We start from the raw sequence: 24,934 nt of genomic DNA, 5'->3' as shown, positions 1-24,934 counted from the left end.
GTTAGTAATTTGCTGCACAGAAGAAATATTTGTATTAAACATGTTGTATAAAGGCCCCAAAACCACAAAAAATGCTCTGGAAGCAGAAAAGAAATAGTTAGGGTGAAGGAAAGAAGGCGCTGCAGGAAAACTCATTTGCTGAAAAATGCAGCTTATGTCTTATCAATTTAATTCCAGATAAGTCTTCATTTTGCTGTGAAGACAGATACGATAAATATGTTAATGGCAGATTTTGGTAGTTCAGTTTGTAGAACTGCAAAGCCAGATGAAAGTGATAATTTTTCTTTCATTTTAATTTTAAAATAAAAAGCAAGAAAGCAAAAAAGTTCCTGATATCGTAACACTGTAATGACTTTTTGAAGGATAATGGACCTTAGCACTGAATGACGATTAACTATCATGCCCTGATACTTACTATTTTATTAAATTCCAGTTTCCCCGGCTGGAATTCTCTCAGCTTTTTTGCTAGAGCTGAGCAGATTACTGCCTGTGACTGACTTTTCCAGTTCCACATTCATAAAGGTATTTAGCAGCAATCACAGATTGAAGCTTGTGAGTATTTCACTGATACTAATGTTCCTTATGCTAGATACGTGCCTAAGCAGACCACTGAAAATAGCCCTGGTTGGAGCTAACCTCTCTTATCATTTATCAGAAGCCAAATTATTTATTTATAATTATTATTCCTTAAGAAGTGCATTTAGTGTCTTTGAAGAGCATCAGGAATAAATTGTGTTTTTTCACAAATTGATTACCATTCCCCCAGTACTAACATTCATTTTTGAACAAATATTCACTCATATTTGGTGAGATGTATTGTTTCAATTAAAAAAAAAAAAAAAAAAGTAATAATTAAAAAAATCTACGGGGGGGACATATATGAACACCTTCCTAAATCTGTAATGTATTAAATGCTTGAAACTCGAACTGTGTCAGCTATAATATCTTTCGATCTGTTGATCATATAGTACTGTGGCAATCCCTCAGCTGACCCACAGAATGGCTGAGGCTGGAAGAGATCTCTGGAGATACCTGGTCCAATGCCCTTGCTCAAGCAGGGTCATGTTGAGCATGTTGCACAGGATGGCATCCAGGGAGGTTTTGAATGTCTCCAGACATTCACAGACCCCCCATTCAGAGACTCCACAGCCTCTCTGGCCAACCTGTGCCAGTGCTCTGTCACCCTCACAGCAAGGAAGTGTTTCCTCATAATCAGATAGAACTTCCTTTGTTTGTGCCTGTTGCCTCTTGTCCTGTCACTGGGCACCACTGGAAAGACTCTGGCTCCATCCTCTTGACAGTCTCCCTTCAGATATTTATAGACATTGATGAGATCCCCTCTCAGACTTGTCTTCTCCAAGATAAATAGGCCCAGCTCTCTCAGCTTTTCCTCATATGACAGATGCCTCAGTCTTCTCTTTTCCAGGCTAAACAAGCCTAGTACTCTCAGGCTGTCCTCATATGACAGATGCTCCAGTCCTCTGATCATCCTATGGACTCGTTCCAATAGCTCCATGTCCCTCTTGAACTGGGGAGCCCCCAACTGGACACAATACTCCAGCTGTGGCCTCACCAGGGCTGAGTAGAAGGATAGGATCACCTCCCCTGGCCTGCTGGCAACACTCTTCTGAATTCAGCCGAGGATACCATTGGACTTCTTGGCCACAAGGGCTCATTGCTGGCTCATGGTTAACTTAATGATAACAGGTAATTCTGATAAGCAAAAAGAAAACCAGAAGAGTTTTGCTGCCTTGAATCTTTTCAAGGGGAGGAAGCTGCAAGTATCAGATAAAAATTTTGCGTAAGGAAATTTTAGGAAACACCTTCCAAGCTTCTTTTGCCTAGGGTCTCATCTGAAACATTACTCCGGAGTTACTAAGTGAAAACTTGGATTGTTATATTTTAACAGAGGTTCTAGCTCTGAAAAGAGCTTTCAAATGCACATCTACTTGTTCTTTTTAAATGAATTTTAATTTCAAGAAGGTGATATCCTGACTGGTTCCTCCCATGGGGACTTATCTCCAGGAAATCCTTGGCAAGTGAATAAGGTGCCTCCTTCTCAAATCACTAGCATTAACTTCTAGGGTTTTATCAGGTCATTCTCATTTTCTAGCTAAGCTCACCAATTAGAAACTGGCTTAAACTATTTAATTCATCAGTTAGACCCCTCTGAGAACTTTACTCCAATGGCTCAAGTGAGGAAATGTGGATTTCCTGTGTGTGCTTTATCCCAAGTTTTGCCATTCAACAAAGAGTACAATCATTTTTTCATCACCATCCTTGACTGGTGGTAGAGAGCTGGTAGGCTTTGTGGGTAGAGGTGGCTAGAGGTAACACTGTTTATTAGAGTTTAATCATTCTTAAATACCAGATTCATTCTGTAGTTCAGTGCCTGCTGTTTATTTTCATTTATTTCGTTTGCATGAATTTTATTGGGGGTTTTCTTTTCTTTATTCAATTAGCAACTAATACAAAACAGCAAATGTATGTGGGCTAGATGTTTCTTAACCAAATAAAATGATGAGATGAGAGGGAAAGGCAAGGTCTACAGTGCCTTGTAGAGGGGAGAGCAGGGATCCCCAGGCTCTGGAATTGAAAGCTGCGTCAGCAGGAGCTGAGCCAACTTAATTAGCCCTGTGAAGAGAGTGGGCAGAGGATTTGGTTAATGCAGCTATATTATATTTGAGAATTCATCTGATGTCTCTGGACTTTGTTGTACTGTGCAGACATACCTGTTTCTGTAGTACTGCACCTTGCACACAAGCTGAGGCAGTTTTTGTACTCATCTGAGGTCACAGTCCATACTAACTGCCAATTTCATATAATTCAGTGATTAACATGACCTAAGACACACAGGAAAATGTGGACTGTATAGTCCTATTCATGGCCCTAGTGTTCCCATTACCAAGGCCAGGGAACAGCAGGCAGAGACAGCTGGAGCTTCTCCACAACTCACAACCTTACTGGAAGAGCTAAAAAGTGATCAAAGCAGAAGCCATAGCTAGAGGTGACCCCTCCCTGGCAGAGCATCCTTCAGTATTGACATAAAACAGCCAAATCTTGGTCCTTTGTGGACTCATGCAGCAGCAACATTTAATCTTGGAGCACCAGGCCAAGCAGAGCTTCCCAACCAGTGAGCAAGGAAGCCAATCACCACCCTCCATCACACAGGCAGGGAGCTGCTTGCAAGAGGAGCCATGGCAATTCATGCAGCACTAAAGCTTATTCCAGGCTGCCACTTGTCAGGCTTAAGTTCAGCTCATTAGGACATTTGTCTGTTATTTATGCAAATAAGTCTACACAGAGTCACAAAATATGCAAAGTGTGCCATTTATCAGTTTGGCACCATTTCCAACTTTCTGAACCCTCAGACATCCCTGTTATATTTAGAAGAAAATGCAGTCTCCCCTACTACCGTTACTGGCAGAAAGGCCAAGGCAGAGCTTATCAGCTATGATCCACGTCCTCTCAGAGGACTTACTGTGCTTGGGATAAAACAGATAACACATTCTCTCTGACTCTAAACCTATTACATTAACACTCAGGATGTTTAATCTTATGAATAAGGAATCTCTACTTGTTTAGTCTTTCGAGGGAGATTTATGAATCTGCATAACTCAAAGCATTCTGACTGCAATTTATGACTTATTTATAACAAGCATGTGACAAAATATGTCCTCTGGAGCAGTCTGCTTAAATGTGCTTCTTTGTTTGGACAGCTGCAGTCTAAGGTTGCTCTCACTCATGAATGTGCAAAGGAACCTCAAGCCATCCCTCTCATGCTTACTGTTCTTGAGTACCACCTCGAGTACTGCGTTCAGTTTTGGGCCCCTCACTACAAGAAGGACATTGAGGTGCTTGAGCGAGTCCAGAGAAGGGCTACGAAGCTGGTGAAGGGTCTGGAGAACAAGTCTCACGAGGAGTGGCTGAGGGAGCTGGGATTGTTGAGCCTGGAGAAGAGGAGGCTCAGGGGTGACCTTATCACACTCTACAGGTACCTTAAAGGAGGCTGTAGCGAGGTGGCAGTTGGTCTATTCTCCCACGTGCCTGGTGACAGGACGAGGGGGAATGGGCTAAAGTTGCACCAGGGGAGGTTTAGGTTGGACATGAGGAAGAACTTTACTGAAGGGGTTGTTAGTCACTGGAATAGGCTACCCAGGGAAGTGGTTGACTCACCATCCCTGGAGGTCTTTAAAAGATGTTTAGATGTAGAGCTTAGGGATATGGTTTAGTGGAAGATTTGTTAGCGTTAAGTCAGAGGTTGGACTTGGTGATCTTGGAGGTCTCTTCCAACCTAGACTATTCTGTGATTCTCTACTCACTTCAGGAAAATAGTATTTTCTGCACGACTCTAGTCTAGAGTCAACATCTACCTGTTCCTCCCCACACAGAGACACTAGTCACAGCAGGAAGTCTGAGTCCTCCTGACCATACAGCTCTACCAGAAACACAGCAATTAGGGAATTCCTCCCCAGCTCTGTACCACAAACCAGTGCCAGGCTGAAGACTTCCCTATTAGCTCCAGGGCCTAGCTTCTCATCTGTCCTCCCTAGTCTAGCAGAATGCCTTATTTAAGCTGATACAGGATTAACTCTATGTAGCGTTTTGCTGTATTACCCTTAACGGAGGGACGCACCGCACCCCTTCGCTTGTTCTACAGTCTGTTGCAATCACCTCCCAGGACCTCTGTGGAGCTGAGGACCTACATGGGGTCCTGGAACCGGCATGATGGAACGGACACATCCAGCAGGGAAGGAAGGGGACTCACAAAATATCCCCTTTCAGGGCTGCTAGCGTTGGAACTTAGTTTGATAGCAACATAAAAAAATAATAATAATAAAAAACACCTTACCCTGCACTACCACCCTCCACCCAAATACAATGCCATGAGTTATATCACGTTTAAAGCACAGAACAATTACTCTGCAGTCTCATTTTTAGGCCTCAGTCAATGCCTGAAAGCATTTCCAATGTATGTCCCTCTTCCCCCACAGGAAATTTGCATTTGTGTGAGACCAAGAAACTGACCTAAATAATGTACCTACTGGACATTCTTTCACTGAAGTTCATCAAACTGCCTTTCTTTACTTCTTCTAATTTATGCAAGAAAACTATGGTGGGTTGAATCCAACAAGCAGCTGAGCACTCACTCAGCTCTTTGCTCGCTCCCTCTCTGACGTCAGGACAGAGAAGAGAAAAAATGAGAAAACTCATGAGTGGATGTAAAAATAAATTTATAAGTGAAAGAAAGAGGAAGAAAAACAAGTGATGTCACTCAGCACCTCCCGCAGGCAGGCTGTTGCCCTGCCAGTCTCTGCACTGTGGCCGCCTTCCCAGAACAACCACTCTGCTCCATTTTCTTGCTGGGTGGACAGACTGGGGAAAAAAAGGTCTTGATGCTGTGCATATACTGCTCAACAACAGTCAAAACACTGGTGTGCTATCAACACTGTTTTAGTCACAAATTCAAACCACAGTATCTCACAGGCTGCTGTGAAGAAAATAAACACCATCTCAGCCAGACCCAATATAAAAATTAATGAGTAAATGCATTGTCTTAGATTAATCACTAACAAAATTGTCCTAGAAGGGGCACTTAACTTTCTTAACATCAAAAGTTATTCTAAAAGAGCTGCCCTTTTTATTCCAGATCTATTTGCCACTTGAGTTTGTGCAAAAACATGCAGTCAAAATTATCTATATAACCTGACTTTCTGTGAATTTAATTTGGCTGTTTCCAGCTGAGCAAAATTCTCTTAACAAATATCATGAAAACATATGCTACCCCTTAATAAACATTTAAATATAGCCACTTCAAGCCTCTCCCTTCACTTCTGCATTGGTGCAATTAAGGATTATCTGTCCAAAATTATAAGGCCAAGCTTTCTGCTGTGAGTCGGCATGGTTCCGTTGTTTTTCACGGATCAATTAACACACACTGGAGATTTTAACCATTGTTGTCTATAACGGCTAATTTGCCTATTACAGGGAACTGAGAGCCATCTGTGTACAGTACCATAAGGATACACCAGTGAAATGGAGACTATAAACCAACAGAAAATGACCTATCATTGTAAGAGATTCAAAGACATAGGCATGGTGCGATACCTTACCTTTGTAGCCTGTAGTACATCAGATAGAACTTGCTTAGATACTGCAGAAACAGGTTTTGGTGTAAGTGCTCCTGGCTTTTTGGGAGGCCTGGGAGGTGGATGTAGGGTTTGGTTTTCAAATCTTCGTACCATATAGTATTCCTCTTCGCTGATCTCTTCCACTGTTGTCTTAGTCATGGGAGGTACAACAGTCTGGACATCCTTGCTGAGCAAATGTACTGACATGTTTAAGCGATACACAGGAATCTCCCAGCTCTCTACCGGACTGCTGGCACTACTGATCAGCAAATAAGAGTCTGTGATTTCTTCTTCAAGCTGCAGACCAGGTACAGCAGCCAAGACATCCTCCTTAATGGAAAGGTCCCTCACGGACACTTTGACATTAAAAGGCAAACGAAATTCTTTGCAAATCTCAGAAAGCTGGTACTGCTTCTTGTCGTGAATCACTTCCACAAAGCCACCTTCCATATACATAGGCAGGAGCACTTCCTTATATGCATCACTTAGTATTTGTTCACAAGCTAAAACATCTATGACTTTCTTTCTTCCCTCATACAGAACTTCACTAGTCTGACATTGCTGAACTAGAAATTGATCTCCAACCGAAACAGAAAAAAGCTCTGTATGAGGAGAATCAAAGGCTTTAGTTGCTACAACATGAAGCTGTTCCCTTTCACTTCTTGCTATCTCTAAGTCATAGGCAGTTGGAAACTCCCGAGGTCTTCTCTTGAACTTTCCTTTGTAGGTCATAGGGATTAAAAAATGTCTTTTGGGAGAGTCACTTCTGATCTCAGAGGCTAGGACTCTTGTAGCCTGGTACTTTTTGTGGATGACAATCTCTTTCCCTATATGCAATAAATTATAAGGTTTCTGTCTTCCTAAAGGACCCTCCATTATCTCAGCAACCATGGGAAATTCCTTACTTGTTCTCTCAAATACATCTTCCAAAGACAGTGGCTGAAGAAAAGAGCTAATATCATAACAGTCTGTTATATCCTTGACCTCAACATCCAGATCAGAGAGGATATGAACTATGTCCTTCCGAACTGAAAACAAAAAGAAACACAGTCATTTTGTTTGTTTGCTTGTTTTTGTTTGTTTTCAAACTGATATTGGAATAAAATATACGTCATGTTAGCCAGATACAAAAATTACCTTCCCAGTGTGCAACTCCATATATCCCTGTACAATTGATTGGGCCAAAGTCTAACTGTTTTAATTTGAGATGTATGGCTATCACATATGCAGCAGACCTCAGAAAGGAAGAGAGAAATGAAATGAGATGACGTGAGAATAAGGTATGCAAATATACAACAGTTTAAGAAAAAGGAAGAAGAAAAATCCAGTTTGCTATCTTTCTTGCAGCACATCCAAGTTTTTAGTTATCTGTTCCTCTTACCAAACCCTTTTAACTGAGTACAAGATGTATTTCTATTCTTTTATTTCGTAGTAAGTTGTGGTTTCTTCTGACAAATGGGTGGGGAAACAATGAATGAACCCATTAACACAAGAGATTGTTATGGCCAATGTGGGACAAATAGTTTTTTTTTTTTGTATATATTTGTAAGAATAAAGAAAACATCAGTAATTATTACAAAATAATATTACTTTTCTTAAAAAGGCAAAACCTTTGTGTAACAAAGTCCAAGTTATTACTGAATGAAGAAATTTCCACTATAATGGTCCTCTGTGGAACTCTTGTATCTTTTTCTGAGGCACCTCATTTTATTTACTGTCAGAATTGAGCCATTGCCTTTAACAGTCTGACAGGGAACAACAACACTTTTATCACAACTGAACTTGCAAAATTTTGGAAGTAAAATTTCCAAGCCCAAAACTGACTATGCAATTAAGGTTTGCTGAAGAATTTGGCTCCAGATCAGTGGTACCACAGATCACTGACCAAGGCAGTAAAATTTAACAAGCAAATATTATTTAATGACTCTTTTCATTAAGACTTACTCTGAATAGCCCTGCATACATGTATAGTAAATGCTGGAATATGTATATATGTTACACTTCCTTGTAGCAGAACATACTAATATTTTATACCTAAAAGTTGGTATTAGATATGTATTTTACAAGACAGACCTCTATAAGAGTGATTCACGATTTGTTTACTCCCACACTACTTTTCTCATATTAACACACTCAGGTGACAAATATCCTACCACCACAAAGAACAGTCAATGAAGGAGGAACAATTAGAGAAAATGAAAGATAAAATGAGCAATTGAGGGAGTTCCAGACACAAAATTTTGTTCATTATTAAGAATGAATAAAAGTACAGAGGATTCCTGCTCACAGCCTGTGAAAATATAATCTGCTATCCCTCTTATCAGGAATCCTTTTTATTTAATTGTGCACAGTATTTCTCATACATTATCTTATGTCAATTTCTAGTTCTAAAAATGGTAAAAATGCATTTTTCATGGTCCACAAGAAAGTAGTTAATCATGTACCATGAAACCTACTTTTGAAGTTTGTATTAAATAGGGCATATTTAATGCTGCTTAAATGTTGAGCACACTATGAAACATAAACAGGCACACAAATAAAATCAACAAATAAAACTCTCACTAGAATATCTAATTGGAAGACAAGTGAATACAAAACATTTCTGAATCTTCTAAAAGTTTTTTAGAAACATTAAATCCTTACTCCTGAATATATATCTAAATGGTCATAGGAATACACTTAAATGAATCCAGCTGCAGGAGTGGGGCAAGATCCCTCAACATAGCTAGATCTGCAGAAAACCACGTATTTTATCTTGTGAAGATATACTTTCCAAACTCACACATTAAACCACATAGCAAGCACCGTGGATATCTCATGAAAAGCATTTAGCAACTATTGTGATGACAGTCTCTGCTCACTTTTATTTCTTTCTCATGTATTTTATCTCTTATGTCATTCCCCAGAGAAACTTCCATTGTGAAACTTTCCTGCTTACTATCCTCCTGAGTGACATATTTCTCTCAGTATACCATTTCTGTGGAGTTCAGTGGTATGCTTCCAGTAAAAGGAACAGGCGGCAAAACCTTCCCAAAAGCTAAGCTCCTATCCTCCAAACTCTAACAGGGTGGGTGCATCAACAAAATTGCAGAAATTGTCTAAGTGTTTGTGCTGTCCTCAGGCAAGGTCGAACATTTTAGTTTAAGCTGATTTTTTGCTTATGTAGAAACCTCAGTTCAGAGAGGGTATGCTATGCAAGCGTACATGGGTCATTGCTATAGCTCAGCTATTCAAGCCACAGTAACTCAGGAACATTTCACTGTGCATGAATTTTATTCCCACAACTAATTTCACTAACAGGTTTAAACTAAGGAATAGTTATAAACATTGGTAAGAACAGAACCCAGTTTTCAGTGCCACTTTTCAGTGGAACAACTAGAACAGTATTGACTTGTCATGAGAAAAAAATGATTTATTTTTTTTTTAATAAAAAATATAAACAGGAGTTACATCTCTTAAAGAGAGATGTAGAGAATTGGATTTCTAATTCTTTCCCATTTCCTAAAATCCAGAGGTTTAATAAATTATCTGTTTATATTCTATCAAAATTTCTTTCTGCAATAGAGTAAAATAATATTGGTGTGCATTCTGAAGAATCCTCAATCTCAAAATCACAGTGCAGTTCCTAAACTGTAGTTGAGTGTGCTATAAAACATACGACTATATATTTTTTCTGTCTCTAGCCAGAGCCTTAAACGATAAAGTGGCTTTGCCATGGCTTCTCCATGAGATACAAACAAACAAACAAAATCTGAGAACTAAATGGATTTCCTAAGCTCTGCTTTTCACTATGCAATATATAACCTTTTGAAAGATGATTTAATTGTAGTGGTCAGTAAAATGGCAACAGAAAGAAAAATAAGGAAACTATCTGAATTGATATCCGATAAAGGAATAAAACCGTCAATATTATTTTTATCTTTCTTCAACTTGAAACCAGCATTGGCAAATATGGGTAAGGAATTCTCAACCAAACTGAATTCTTCCTGCCTATTTTGAGCAACTTGTGTGTGATTCAGTGTACTCTGTTACACAGATAAAACAGATCGTTGACTTTAATTTCTACTTACATTTCATTACTGCCTGCACTTCATAGACAGGTGTTAGAATCAAGCAGCCATCAAAGTTCTCTGGCAGTGGATTAGAGGAGTCCCACATATGTAAAGTGTTGGAAAGTTTGACAATCCGGTTTCTGCATCTAGGGATTTTCCATTCCGCAATCTCTTTCAGAGTATATATTTGATCATCTTCACATTCGTAGAATTTTCCTTCTTGTGAAAGGGGCAAAGTAAAGGAATGAGACTGGTTGTTTCTGACCACACCACAGTTGACAGCTATTGTTCCATTTACCTCTTCCACAGAGTTGAAGGTGATCTGCTCACCTTGTTTGATAGTGAGGTTTGCCAATTTTATATCCTCAGAGCTGTAGAAGCATGGATGGCCAAATCTTGTTGACCCAATAGCAACTTTTCTTGTAATTTCTTCAATGCTGATATATGGAGTTTTATCTGCCACAACCTTATAAAGACCTAAGAACAGAAAACTTGCATTATAAAAAGGAAGTGTACAAAACAGGCTGTGCCAAGTTTTAGACTGTGCAATAAAAATGGGGAGCAAAACATATCAAAGAGTTTATGGCTGATAGTTCAGTTGCTAGAAATGTAATTCTACACAGATAACATCAACAATTTGATATAAAGCATAGGAAGCCGGAATTAGCCCTCTCCACTCCACAGCTACTGTATTTTTGACATCCAACATTTTTACATTTGTGATTCAAAAAAAAAAGTTGTTTTTTTTTTTTTTTTTTTTTTTTTTGTTTTTTTTTTTTCTTTCTTGCTACAGAAACAAAAGATGTATTATCTAAAGTTCTTATCTTTCTTCTCAGGAAACCAGCCTTTAAGAAATAAATGCAGACAAGATATAAGGAAGAGCAACAGAAATGTGATCAGTGAAACACAGGTTGAAGTTTCTCCCTAAACATCAGTATTACATATTCTTCTACATGCATACTGAGGATTCCAAGACCAAGTATGTTTCAAGAAGTAGCACAACTGAAAAAGGAGCATGCAATGATAAGAACGAGCAAGGGAAATTGATTTTAGCATCTCCGATAGCCCAGACCATCAGACAGAGTGATTCACAGTTTGGGTGCTGGAGCAATGTGGCCATCAAAAGGTAATTAAAGCACTGAAGTACTGAGAGGCAGGAGCTGCATCTGAGCTTCCTTAGCCCCCAGGGACATTATTATTTCATGTTAGTCATGCCCCTTGGAGCTGTCTCATTAGGAGTTCACATCAGAAGAAAAATGTGTACGTTTCTATATTTGTGTGAGTGTTTTTGCAGAGGAAGATGAAGTGGACAGTTTAGAGGACTAAAAGTAGGGTTTAGCTGAGCTGTGTGATTAAGCTCTCTTCTTCCCAAGATGCAGCAGTGTGAATGTTGCCTCATGGCACTGCAGCTTTTAAGTTGTAGCTACAGCTATAGTGAAAAAGAAGCCAAGCTCCCAGGGGGACGCCGTGCTTTTTCCTGTCTCCCTGCAAAACCAAAGAGCAGAAACCCCATGGCCCCACTGCTCCACACTTTTGCATCCTTTGGACCATACAAAAGGCACTGTATCCTTGCAGTAAAGGAATACTCCCGCCTTTGCAGTTATGAAGGAGGAATGTGATGGAGACTCAAGGAATGCTGCTTGACACTGCTAGAGATATTTTCATGGCAGTTCTACATCTCATAAGTGGTTCACATCATGTAAAAGGGTTTAAGTGTCCCCGTTGCCTCCCTCATCAGTTACCCTGTGAACTAGGGCAACACTGACTACTACTCCCTTTCTGTGGTGACTAGAGTGTGAGAGAAGGGCAGGATGCCTCAGCAGACACCTGAATCTCAACCAGGCATGACACTGCCAGGACACAGTTTCTGCTAGATGATGGGAAGATGCTCACTCACTCCTATGTCCAGACTTCCCCTTGACTGCAGGTTTGTTTAACAAATTAGATCTGGGGATTGCTTCAGTTAAAAATAACCTCATTTTTTATTTATTTCTCCCACATCTTTTTCCCTACTAACCTTATCTCCCTAAATATATGATCAACAAAATTGTGGAGCTGTGTGGAAGCAGAAGCAGGGACATTTTAGGATTATATTCTTTAAAAAACGATATATCAAAGCATTCCCTCCATAGACTTTTTTTATTTATTTATTTATTTTTTTTTTTCCCTCACAGAATTGCGGTGCTTCTGGCTTCACTGTAACAAAAACTGCTGCCTCTACATCACAGCTTTAGTACCCTTCTTGTTAAAGACACAAAAAATCTGTGTGGTGAATAGCTTTCATTTGATTTATCACCAGACTGGGCATGTTTGGTTCTAGGTGTCCCATGAGACCACTAGTAACTGTGGCAACTAAGAGCACTGAGCACTTGTCAGCAGCCTAAACAGCAATAGCCTACGTGATTTACTGCAGAAATAGTCACTAATTGTGCCTATGTAACTGCTGCCTGCAATTCTGTGCCTTCACACTTGTCTGTATGACAGTTAGCCTTTTCTGTATGAAATTAGTACCCTTGTGGAAATACATCTGCTACATATAGGTCCTCAATGTAGCACTATGGGAAAGTATCCTGACTTTTTTTCCAGCCTGCAAGGAAGCCACATCCATGAATGCAACTGCGGAGATAAAACCTCAGCACATTTCTTTCTCAATGATATTTTTAAAGTTTCCCACAGCTGTTTTTTAACACAGTTATTAATAAGCAAGTTAGCTACCCCAGTCCTAATCAGTACTGAAGCTGCCAGTACAGATTGAGACAAATCGATTCATCAGCATTTAGAAAATATCACAGTGACAAGGCACAAATAACAAACTGAAATTGTGGAAAAGACAGCATCCCCAAACAGTGTTCCAATGTCATGCTTTGCAAGCATAGGATGGACATCATCCCCTGATAATGCTGAGAGAAAGGAAATAGGAATATTCTTCATTAAAAGTGTATTCAAAGTACATATGATGTATCCAAAAGGCAATAACTATGTTTACTCATCTGTGATATAGGTGCATGCCTATTGTCCATATAAAACTCCAGAATTACATTAAAAATCCTCCATAAACTATGCTAAAAACATTTCCAGTTTAAAAGATCTGGCAATACACAGCCACAAGAAACCTTCTTCTTCTCTATCACTTTGACTCTAAACTCAGGCTTTAGTAATTTCCCTGGGACAGTGGAACTATTTGGAAGACAGCTATTTCAGCAGCAAGCTGCTGAACATGCTGGATTGGAAAGCAGTTTTCATATGGAATCAGAATCATCAGTTCTCGTACAAAACAGATAACTGATTACCCCTAAGGCCCAGGCAGACTGACTGTCAGGGCTGGGAGCAGAAAAATCTTCATCATCTATTCCGCTTGTTTTCTTAATTTCAATAACAGAATGGCTGCATAGGCAAATGAAGAACCATGTGGACTTGCATACTTAGCTTCTGTACTGATGGGGCCCATGAGTTAGAGGCCCCTAATAGCCACCTGTTTATGTTTACGAGCATGTAAAGTTCCATATGCTTCTATCTCTATAGAAAAGAGGTGGACAAGTTATTCTGGTATGATGAGGGAAAACCACTGTGGTCCCCATCTAACTGCCATAATCTGTCATGGTATCTTCTCATAAATGTTGTCCTTGTTATGACATATTTATTCATTTTTCATGGGAAAACATGCTTAAAAAATGTTATTTGGAACTATTCAGAACCTCATTAAAATCATTATGAATCAAATTTGAATCTTGACATCAGGAGGGGGTTCTTCACAGAGAGGGTGGTTGCACACTGGAACAGGCTCCCCAGGGAAGTTGTCACTGCACCGAGCCTGTCTGAATTTAAGAAGAGATTGGACTGTGCACTTAGTCACATGGTCTGAACTTTTGGGTAGACCTGTGCAGTGTCAAGAGTTGGACTTGATGATCCTTAAGGGTCCCTTCCAACTCAGGATATTCTATGATTCTATGATTCTATGAAATTACAAACCCGAATGTTTTCCAAACCTAACTTATCAAAGAATTCTCCAGAGTAGGAGACATATGGCAAGTTTGAGATGCTAAAGTTTGGACATTTTGAGGTCAAAATAATGTTTTTGTTCTCTTCCATATATCATAAAATGACTGAATCAAATTCACTTAGACTTCCCTGAGAGAACTTGATGGACTATTAGGGGGATAGGCAGATGGAAATAGTGGATCTGGAAAGAAGTCCAGCTGGTTTATTGAGAGCTGGCATTATTGCTCATATTGATCTATTTTCTAAATAATCTGAGCTATGACCAAAACACACTAATCCCCATTAGTTGGAGGAAAATTACAGATAGAGACAAGAATGCCTACACATACATTGTAACTACAGGAATGTATAACCATTGTCACACTCCATGAATCCATATCACCTGGTCGTATTTCACTAGAGAAATGCCTGCCTAACTATAATATCATAATTAGTAAGCTTCAAATCTAATTGCCCCATAATTTTCAAGAAAAGTTTTAGGCACTGACTTATGCGTACGGGAGTCTGAGAGAATGATTTTTACTGGTACTGGAGAGAAAGGAAGGCCCATATATCACTGGTTTCGTTCTGTGGGAAAGTATGTTTTTACAGAAGAATGCTTTTACCACTTTTTTACAGGACAATATATGCAGCTCCCTTTTACTGGCTACAGAGTGATAAAGCGTACCTCTCTGTAGTTTTATAGGCTTCCTGTTTTCAGTCCTAATTAGAGTCCTGAAGAAAAGGAGTATCCTTTTTATTCTCTCTTTTTCTCCTTTGCCCAACAGAAAACTGAAAAAAAAAAATCAGGCTCACTTAACAGAGCAGCAAGTAGTTTTCAAGTTAAAACTAACAGAAAGACCTTCTGTCCTACACTACCAGTCTCTGTCTCCCAAGGTAATGCAGAAGAAGGGGATCATTTCAGTTCCCAGCTTCTCTGGAGCTGACTTGGTTATCATTCCTCCACCACCCACACTTCCATGTCCTCTGCTCCAGTGACCTCTTCACATCCTACTCCAAAGCCAAGCCATCACTCTCATCTCACATCTGCTGCTGCTTTTTTTCCTCTGCCAAGGATGGCGGGGTTTTCCTTCTCACCATCTTCCCAGTCTGTGCCAACCACATTGACAGTCACAGTAAGACCTCCAGCAGATTGTCAGAGCCCATGGTCAGCATCACCACTGGAGAGCCATGTGTTAGTAACCACTCTAGCACCCTAACACGGAAACCTAAAGATTGATTTTCTCATTACTCCTGTTTTGCAGGGCATTCACTCTGCTAAATGCAAGTCCTTCAGACTGATAGCACTTCAGCTCCTATCAAGGTGAGCCTTTCAGTGCCCAGCCTCAGCTTTTTCATACACGCATGGCCACAGGCAAGTCTCCTGCTTTGTGGCCTGTGAAGGCTGAGAGCTCAAAGAGGTGCTTGTGCTCAGCTATGTCTGTCAGGTCCTGTAGGAATGAACAGCAGAAGCTGTCACAGACCTCCTGAAAACAGGGAGAGCTCAGCAATATTTTTGCAGAAGGAGGAATATAACAGAACAAAATGAAATCATTTGTGCTGGCACTCATTTCAGGTGTTGTGTAAATTACCTGTCTCTGCTAACTTGTTAGTAGTGAAAATCGTAGTTCAAAATGCTGTTAGATGTAGCCATCGAAGTGTCTGGAGTAACAGCAGATTTTTTTTATTTTTTTTTATTTTTTCAGTGTATGAGTACAGAAAGAATAGCCTGGTCCTCTGAGGCATGAAAAAGAACAAATTAGAATGAGGAGAAAATGAAATAACATAGATAGCGAACTTGCAGTTGCAGCGTTTTTTCTAATACAAAGGCCAGATTAGGACTTTATCAAGAATCTGATTTGCCAGAGCAGAAAAAAATCTGTAGACTGCAAATACATTCAGAAAGACAAAGAGCAAGGATCGTTGAGAGCCAATGAGCCTGGCTCTTCTCTGAGAGACATTATTCCCAGAGTAACTTAAACAGGCGCATAGCTTGCTTACACCAGCGTGCATACAGTGAAAAGATATATGGGCCCATAGCAGGCAAATGATAACTCACAACAAAGGAAATGGAAAATAACATCAAAAAAGAAAGTTTATTTGCATCAGCACTAGCAAGAGAACCCTCTAAGTACAGTATAAATACAGCGTCAAAGTCTAGAAACCTGTGGATATTTTTACTGAAGTAATTCAACAGCAGTGTAAAAAAAGATCATCCACAATCCGGTTCTGTCCTTTGTTGTGGAGATGGGGCAAGTCAGCAATGTTCTTAGACTAGAATAGAATAGTTCAGTCAGAGGGGAGATGCAAAGATCATCAAGTCCAACTGTCCAATTCAGAGCATAGCATGTGTACATAATAATGTGACAGCTTCATAAAAGGTTAAGGGTCAAGAAGAAGCAGAGACTGGGAGATCTTGACTTTGTAAAGCAGAATCATTCTTCAGTGAAAAAGTCAGTCAAACATATGACAAATCTGCGTCTTACCAAAAAGCTCTTGAATGCACAAGGATATATATACAGAAGGAAACGAGAGCAGTACTCCCTGTTGGGCTAATAAGAAGTGTCATTATCCCCCTCTTCAGCATTGCTGCTCAGTACCACCCATCATGTGGTGAATAACAATGATAAATTTCAGCAAAAGGAACACTGAATTTATATTTCTAGTGAAATAACTCAGTTTTCTAGAATACCAGTTGGGAGATTACATAAATATGTATGCAAATTGTAGTGATTATACTGAATTTTAAAATGTGCTCAACAGGGCAACAACATCCAAATGCCAAGCTGTAAAACTGATCACTTAAATGCAAACAAATCCAGATTCACCAGGTTCAAGCATTTGAAATCACAGGTTGTTCTGTTCTAAAAATCATGAGATTCAAAATTAATAAAAATAGAATTACTTTTGTCACTCAATTTTGTTGGATATTTTAGGATTCAAATGTTCAAACTCATCTGTCAAACAAGATTTAGAATATAACTTTCTATATGTATGTATTTTTTAATGATGATAGTAGAAATGTTAATAATAGCAAAGAAGCTTGGAATACAAGAATAATGCAAGATATCTTGCGAGTTCACAGTATAGCAGTACTTCAGTGTCTCTAGATAGCCACAAATAATTAAAATGTCTTTGATGATCACATTTGGGCCCTATCAGTACTTGAAAATGACATTCCAAAAAAAAAGTCTTTTGATAAGTGGTCATAAAAATGGTTCTGATTCAAAGAATAAGAAAAACATGAAAGTAAATTGAGGATCCACTAGGGAAAAGAAAATGATATACAGGACTACTTCAGAGAGAAATCTGTATTGTAGAGATGGAAAATGAAGGCACAGCAGAAGATACTTTCCTGTGGAATTCAGCTGAAACATTGCATTCTCATCTGCTTTTACATTTTACTTGGTTCAAGAAGTTTGTCTTGTTTCCCACTGCAGAAAAAGCAAATGCCATTTTGGGTGCTGGCATAACCTAAACAGTATATATGCACGTGCACACAGTCTCACATGCACTGCAATACAGTAGAAGAGCATCAGTGATGTTACTAAGTCAAACACTCACAATAGAAAATATCCACATTACACTTCCTTGAGCAGCATCAGCTTAGCCTCCCACATGCTTGCAGTACAATGTTATATCAATTAAATGCTTACATGCTATTTTTCCTCTATAAAACTGCAGCCTCATGTGATGGACTAGCTAGACTGCTGGCCAAAGTGAGTTCTGGATGCGATTTCAGGCTCTCGATGCCTGCAGTGCCATCATGCGTGCTCTGTCCCCACATTTCTCACTCTCAGGTGTCCCATAACTTGTGTCCCATGCACACATGGGCTCCCTGCTACACATACCACTTCCTCTTCACAATGCTTGCTGCTTTCCAGCCTCCTCAACTCCTATCCCCAATGGGCTGCTATTACCTCTGCTGCCTGCAAGAGTCCCAGCATATGAAGTGCCCTACATAGCTATATTTGTAGGGTTGTGGTCCTCATCTGATGGACCAGCTGACTCACAGCTCCAGTCCCTGTTCCTCATATATCAAGTCTTTGCCCTTCATTTATGCTCCTAGGTCCAACATTTTTCTGCCAGTTTACCAACCTGGTTTGCCCCTTCCAACACACACACACACCCACACACACCCACACACACCCACACACACACCCACTCCCACACCCACACCCACACCCACCCACACACACACACCCCCCCACCCACCCACCCACCCACGCACACACACACACACACACACCCACGCACGCACGCACACACCCACACACCCACGCACGCACGCACACGCACACACAACCAGTGCTTCCTCCTCTGCATTTCAGTCACTTCCCTATTTAACACAGCTGGGCCCTTAAAGCGGGTGAATTGAGATGAAAGTTGAATTGAATAATGAATTAGAATGATGTGTGTGATGAACTAGGTAGTCTCCAGGTGCTGTCCACTTCTCCCTAACAGGGCCACATGATCGGAGGATGATATTTTCATTTAGAATATCAAGTCAGTATGAGATGCAAAATATCATTAGTCCATCCTCCAAAATGTAGGCATTTGGGTAATTCTTTATATATTTTCCTCTAGCTTTGTTTCCAGGCATGTAGCAGCCACTTTGGCCACTGGAATTATAATAAATAATATTTATTTATTTATTTTTAAAAAAGCATAAGAAAGTATTTGTAATCTTTCTATTCAAAATAACAAAATAATTATACACTAAAAAGAATGAAATTATATTCTGTACACAGGGCAAGGAAAATAGCTCAAAGTTTAGCAAAGTCACAAATAACTGACAAGACAGCTTTGTTATGATTCTAACACTGAGTGACCTCAAGTATAGAAAGCATTCTTACTGAACATTATAATATTAATAATTTCTATCCAGGCATGAAAGAGAACTCTAAGGGTGGAAATTTAAAAATGAGTGGATTGTGTCTTGTGCCGTCTGTTAAAATTGTATTCTTGACAGATGAGATGTAACCTCAAACAAATATCAATCAAGGCAACAAATCAATAAAATGCACAAAGGTGATTATTCAGGGTTATAATTCCTCAAAAACATATTCATGAAATACTATACCAGGAAAATTTAGAGGTAATTCCACTTTGGCAGAAAACTGGCTGTCTTCATTATTCTCACAGATACTTGCTATGAGCTTATTAATTTTGAAGCCAATAACTTTAATCACTTCTCCTGTTGACAGGCAGCATTCATTTCCAAACATCTCATAGATGGAACCTGAAATGAAAAGAAAATCAAAAGGAAAGTGTTCAGCATTTTATCACTTTTTCAAGTATCATTCTCTTTTTGAATGAAAGCAAAAACACTTAAAATAAGTTACATGAAATATACTTATCCTACAGTGAGTAGTCAAATCTTCACTTTCTTCCCTAAAGATTGTAAGAAAATTCATCTTGTGACTTCAGTGATCTTGGAAGTGATCTTCAGTGATCTAGCATGCACTGTCCTTAGATGGGTGTAAGGACAGTAAGGTTTGAAGAACATGCACTTCAAAGGTGTAAAACCCAAATGTAATGAGGCAGAGCATAGGCTGCCTGGGTCATCAGGAACTGCCTCATGAAATCAGCAGGTGGTGGAGTCTGGGCAGGAAAGGTGCCTCTGCACAGCACAGGACACAGCATAGCCCATAGAAAACAATAGACTGCAACAGAAGACAAAAACTATAGACCCTACAAGGTACCCAGGGAGAGGCCAGGAGACATGAAAGTGAAATCAACATTTGAGATTTCCATAGTAACAGGATATCTGAAGAAAGTGAAAGAAAATTGAAGGCTGATAAATTAACAGAGGTAATCCCTGCCCCATGCTGAAACAAGCCTATTGATTCTTTCCTGGCAGAAAAAGAAAAAAAAAATAAATCTTTTTTCTTATGATGTTCAGAAGTTTGAATTCAGGAACAAAGCAATCCAACCAGGCATCTCAGAGATTCCTCAACACAATCTGGAACTGTAGCTTGCCCTGCCCCAAACACCCGCCTTTCTCCATACTAGCTGTGGTCCATCTTTGATGTTTCAGAAGTGTGTGTGTGTCGGGGGTGTGGAGGGTGAGGGGAATAATAAAGCAAAATCATAACAAAAGCCAAGTTATGCAGAAGAAGGGAGATTCTTCCTGGTCCCTGCAGGAGATTAGCAGAAGCTTTGAGGCATAGGATTAATTAATTATATATGAAGTCAGTGCAGCAAACACATGGTGATTAAGTCTTGTTTCAGCTACATTTGTAGATAGCATTATTTTGAACAAAAAAGCCTCTCATCAGAAATGTTAACTTTAATGCTAGCTTCTATTCTTCTGATGCAGTTCCTTCTATGAACTTATCAAGCTCTATCCTGAACTGATGTGGAAGTGTGGTGCATGGAATCGCATCTCAGAATTTCATTTCCCTCATGGTGAGAAACCTTATTCTCATTTCCACTCCTAATTTATTGGTGACTGTATTCCTTTGCTTTGCTACTAACATTGCACTGTTATTTAAAATATTTCTGTTTTACTCATTTTCATTTCTCTTTTTCCCAAAGTGCTTCTGAGGTTAATTTTACCCTGTCTCTGGTCATATTTTTGACAAAAAATCTAAAAGAAACAAATTCTCTTCATCTCCTCTGAGAAGACAAATTTTTGTTCCCACAGTCCTCTGTGGAGAACAGACAGACTTGTTAGCATCACTGATAAGCACCAGCCTTGGGCAAAGGGGAATTGAGCAGCTTGCTCTTATTTATCTCTTAGACAAACTTTGTAGGTGGAGATCTGCAGGCTTGGTATGAGAGGTTGCTGAGGGAGGGAGTCTTGTGTTGGTGGGACAGCCCTCTTTTGGTAACAGAACAGAGTCTCGAGGGCCACGGTACCCAAGTGAAACCTTTTGCTTCATTATGTGTAAAATGAATATTAAAGTTAATGCCCTGAATATGATAATGAGTTAATGAAGTATATGCTAAACATATATAACTACAGTGTTTGACTCTTCAGCCAAATCATGTTAAATGTCACCCCCAGGGAGGGATAAGGTTAGGATATAATAGAGTGTTAAGAGTCAGTGAAAAAAAATAATAATAAAGTGAGGAAAAAAAAAAGAGAGCAAGGAAAAAAGAGCTGCTGGGGAGAAAGAAGAAATTGGAAATCTAGTAGGGGCAGCTGATGGGCTGTGCTCCTTCTCCTTCACCAAAATAGGAATGCCTTCTTGGTAAGTTCTGTGCCTTCACCCTTTGGTGAGGAATACACGGGATAGCATTTTGCCAGCACTGTTATCATATATTAGCACTATTGCGATAAGTGTGTTGATCAACAGCAATTCCCAATCTGTTATGTGTGTTGCCTTAGTAAGTAAGTTCAACATTGTGAAGCTCAGTGAAAGCCCTTAACAGGGCTTTGAAATAAACAAGTGTTTGACTCTGATAAGTCCTCCTTTAACATGACAGCTTCTAATAGCCCTTTCTTGAATCTTGTTCAGTTGAAACCCTTGTCTTTTTCTTTCATCCCTTTTAACCTAGGTAGCCAGAATAGTCTCAGGCAATGACGGATATTTAAAACCTGACCTCTGGTTATATATAGCGATCAATAATTTAGATGGCCTGTACTGAAATATTGCCATTGCCTCCAGAACTCACTTCCCAGAAAAAGTAACAATATCTACTCCACAGCTTTCCTTGTAGGTGGGGGAGGAAAAAAAAAAAAAAAAAAAAAGGCTTTTTTTTTTTTTTGTAAGTATAATATCCAAAATGCAACTATTAACCCAGCTATTTTCCTAAGGCTTACTCAATATCCGTTCCAGTTACTCTGAGTATAAGATATATTTATCAACTTTGCTACAGTGCTTGCAGGCAACAAGCACTTGGCCACCACCTTGACCTCACTGGAAGTCACTGGGAGACCAACCTGAGCAAAAGTCACCCTCGTATTAGCCTAAACCCAAAGCCTGAGAAGAGCACCACAAACTAATAGGTGGGTGTCAGCACAGGAGAATGAACAAAAGTAACATGAAACAACTGATGGAGTTTACTCCATCATGAAAATATGTCCAGGCAAACCTTTCTGTTGCTTGTGCTATCCTTTCACAATTGAGATGGACACCAGGGAATCTCCAGCTGCTCCCCTGAAGACAGATACTAATGCAGTGTTTTACCCTATGCAGAAGGAACCTAAGCAAAAAATCATATACATATATATAATAAAAATAAAAGCATGTGGCAGATGCTTTCAGAAGGCTGGATGTACAACATAGCCTGATTTCCCTTCCAGCTGGTGAGGCCGCACCTCAAGTACGGTGTTCAGTTTTGGGCCCCTCGCTACAAGAAGGACATGGAGGTGCTCGAGTGAGTCCAGAGAAGGGCTACGAAGCTGGTGAGGGGTCTGGAGAACAAGTCTCACGAGGAGCGGCTGAGGGAGCTGGGATTGTTGAGCCTGGAGAAGAGGAGGCTCAGGGGTGACCTTATCACACTCTACAAGTACCTGAAAGGAGACTGTAGCGAGGTGGCGGCTGGTCTATTCTCCCACATGCCTGGTGACAGGACGAGGGGGAATGGGCTAAAGTTGCACCAGGGGAGGTTTAGGCTGGATATTAGGAAGAACTTATTCACCAAAAGGGTTGTTAGGCATTAGAATGGGCTGCCCAGGGAAGTGGTTGACTCACCATCCCTGGAGGCCTTTAAAAGACGTTTAGATGTAGAGCTTAGGGATATGGTTTAGTGGAAGATTTGTTAGCGTTAGGTCAGAGGTTGGACTTGGTGATCTTGGAGGTCTCTTCCAACCTAGACTTTTCTGTGATTCTGTGTACTATAGGACAGAGGGGACTACGGTACTCAGACTCTAAACTTCCGCAGAAGGCTACTGACTTCCTGTTGCACACCAGGATGGCGATTAGCACATAGTTCTGGATTACAGTGCCACACAAATACTAACCACAGCCAAGTGAAAGAATATGCTGCTTATGCATTCTTTCAACCAGTCTAGTACCAAGCAGAAGATCAAGAGAGTTGCTGCACTTTAACTATAAAAGAACAATATAGTTTTCTTATTGTAAAGATACTGCATAGTTGTTTTCTCTCCCCTTAGCCCCTGAGCAATTCAACACCGACTAACCCAGCTTTCTCTGCTAGATATTGTTACAGTTCCTATCAGCAGCCTAGCTGCTGCTCTAATAAACACATGAGGAATTATCATAGCTCTCATTGCTTTAGCTGCGCTCTGTAGGATATTTTATGACAGTCAGAAAAGTGTTTGTGCAATACTTATTAGATATTAGAGGGTGAGGGAGAGAAAATTGAGCAGCCTCGAAGAGGGTAGTATTCCTTTTGTGCTGAACCACCTCACTCCTCACATAAGACGCAGCAGAGATCACAAGCAACCATGATATTATGAGGTACAGTGAATCCCAAAGGACCCAGCATGATGAGCTCTGCATTACAGAAACATCAAAAAATGAGCAAAGAATGCCAATATTCTCACCCTTGATCAAATATTTGCAAAAACATGCTCAAAATGGGAGCTCGTGGCTTCAAGAGGCTTTTTTTATTCAGTGCAGATTTAGACCCAGTGTCTCCAGATTACCTCACTTGAAAATAGACCCCAAGAAACCATTTAGCATATTGAAAGTAACTCCACCAACTAATTACGGGCTTCGGGCACATTTACTTTCATCTCTGCTAGTCAGCCTTTGCAAACACTGCCCTCGATCCACCTGGGACCTGCCATGCACCCACACACGGGCAGTGCTGCTCCATAAGAGCACTGACACTCGCTGCCTTGGGGAGATTTATAAATATTATGGTAGATGGAGTAAAGCAAACCAAGTAACTGCTGTGAGGGGAAGAAGGGAAGAGTTAAGAGGCTGAACCTCTCCAGAAAATGTTGTGATTGATGAAGATTTAACCACTACTTCAGCCTGTATCTGCAGCAGAGTGGAAAATAAAGAAGGGAGGCAGAGGAGGGTCCTGCTTCTGGTTATGGCTGGTTCTGAAGGACTTACTACTTTTATCAGGTTTGCTTTTCCTCAGCTTTATTACAGATTGTACTGCAGACAGTTTGAGAAGTACAGCCCTCCACCACATGATAGAAAGTATAAGCAGAGCTTGCAAAAAAAGTGAAAACACTGTTAAGTTAGTGGTGAGTCTGAGGTTTCAGAGCCAGTCTAACAGTATCCATAAGAAGAGACTAGATACGCCAAACACTCAAAAACAGATGACTGGTTGGTCCAAAAATTTGCCTTTGACAAAGCAAGAAAAATGTGCCAAACATGAGAAATGCAGATAACAACCTACAAGGGGTGAACAGCAGCTTGGCACTGTAGAGATGGCAGAAAATCTAAAACAGTACAAGAAAAGGGTAAAATACACAAGAAAAGAAAATCTGCACTTATAAAAGAGACAAAATACCTGAGGCAGACAAGCATATGGAGTTCAAGCTGGAGTCTACAAAAAGCATTACATGGAGCTGCAGGCTCAGTTTGAAACATCAAGGGCCAAGATAATGCATTCAGAAAAAGATGGATTATAAACGCCAAACTGCAAACCACCAAGGAAAGTGCACAGAAGAGACACACAGGGCTGTCACAGCACCTTAATTCCAAAGGTCTTTCATCTGAACAAAAATATAATGCTGGGGAAAACAAATGGATTGACATTCTGAAAGCACCAGTTTTAGGAAAAAGTAATATTAAAATTAAAACTGAAAAAAAAAAGGGAAAGGAAGGGAAAAGAAGGGAAAGGAAGAGAAAAAAAGGGGAAAGGAAAGGAAAGGAAAGGAAAGGAAAGGAAAGGAAA

At 40.0% G+C, this 24,934-nt stretch overlaps 1 protein-coding gene and 1 long non-coding RNA gene across 5 annotated transcripts in view; one reads left to right on the top strand and one right to left on the bottom strand.

Annotated features, from left to right (window-relative positions):
• THEMIS (thymocyte selection associated) overlaps positions 1–24,934 on the bottom strand; it is a 91,826-nt gene that overhangs the window by 55,848 nt on the left and 11,044 nt on the right. For 2 of the 4 annotated variants that reach the window (XM_035323208.1, XM_035323211.1), the window contains exons 2-4: positions 19,245–19,403; positions 10,202–10,660; positions 6,114–7,159 (exon numbers count right to left, since the gene is read on the bottom strand). In XM_035323208.1, the coding sequence (XP_035179099.1) occupies positions 6,114–7,159; positions 10,202–10,660; positions 19,245–19,403 (1,664 nt within the window). Of the gene's footprint in view, positions 1–6,113; positions 7,160–10,201; positions 10,661–19,244; positions 19,404–22,204; positions 22,351–24,934 lie in introns of those variants that run through there. The other 2 variants (XM_035323209.1, XM_035323210.1) reach the window with 2 other exon arrangements.
• Positions 20,826–22,356, top strand: LOC118165243. The gene is made up of 2 exons (XR_004749938.1): positions 20,826–21,360; positions 21,989–22,356. It is a non-coding gene; the product is annotated as an uncharacterized LOC118165243 (long non-coding RNA).

Source organism: Oxyura jamaicensis, chromosome 3, assembly GCF_011077185.1.
Source record: "Oxyura jamaicensis isolate SHBP4307 breed ruddy duck chromosome 3, BPBGC_Ojam_1.0, whole genome shotgun sequence".
Lineage (NCBI taxonomy): Eukaryota > Metazoa > Chordata > Aves > Anseriformes > Anatidae > Oxyura > Oxyura jamaicensis.
The sequence above is the reverse complement of the archived record's forward strand: the minus strand, read 5'-3'. Positions and strand labels throughout refer to the sequence as shown.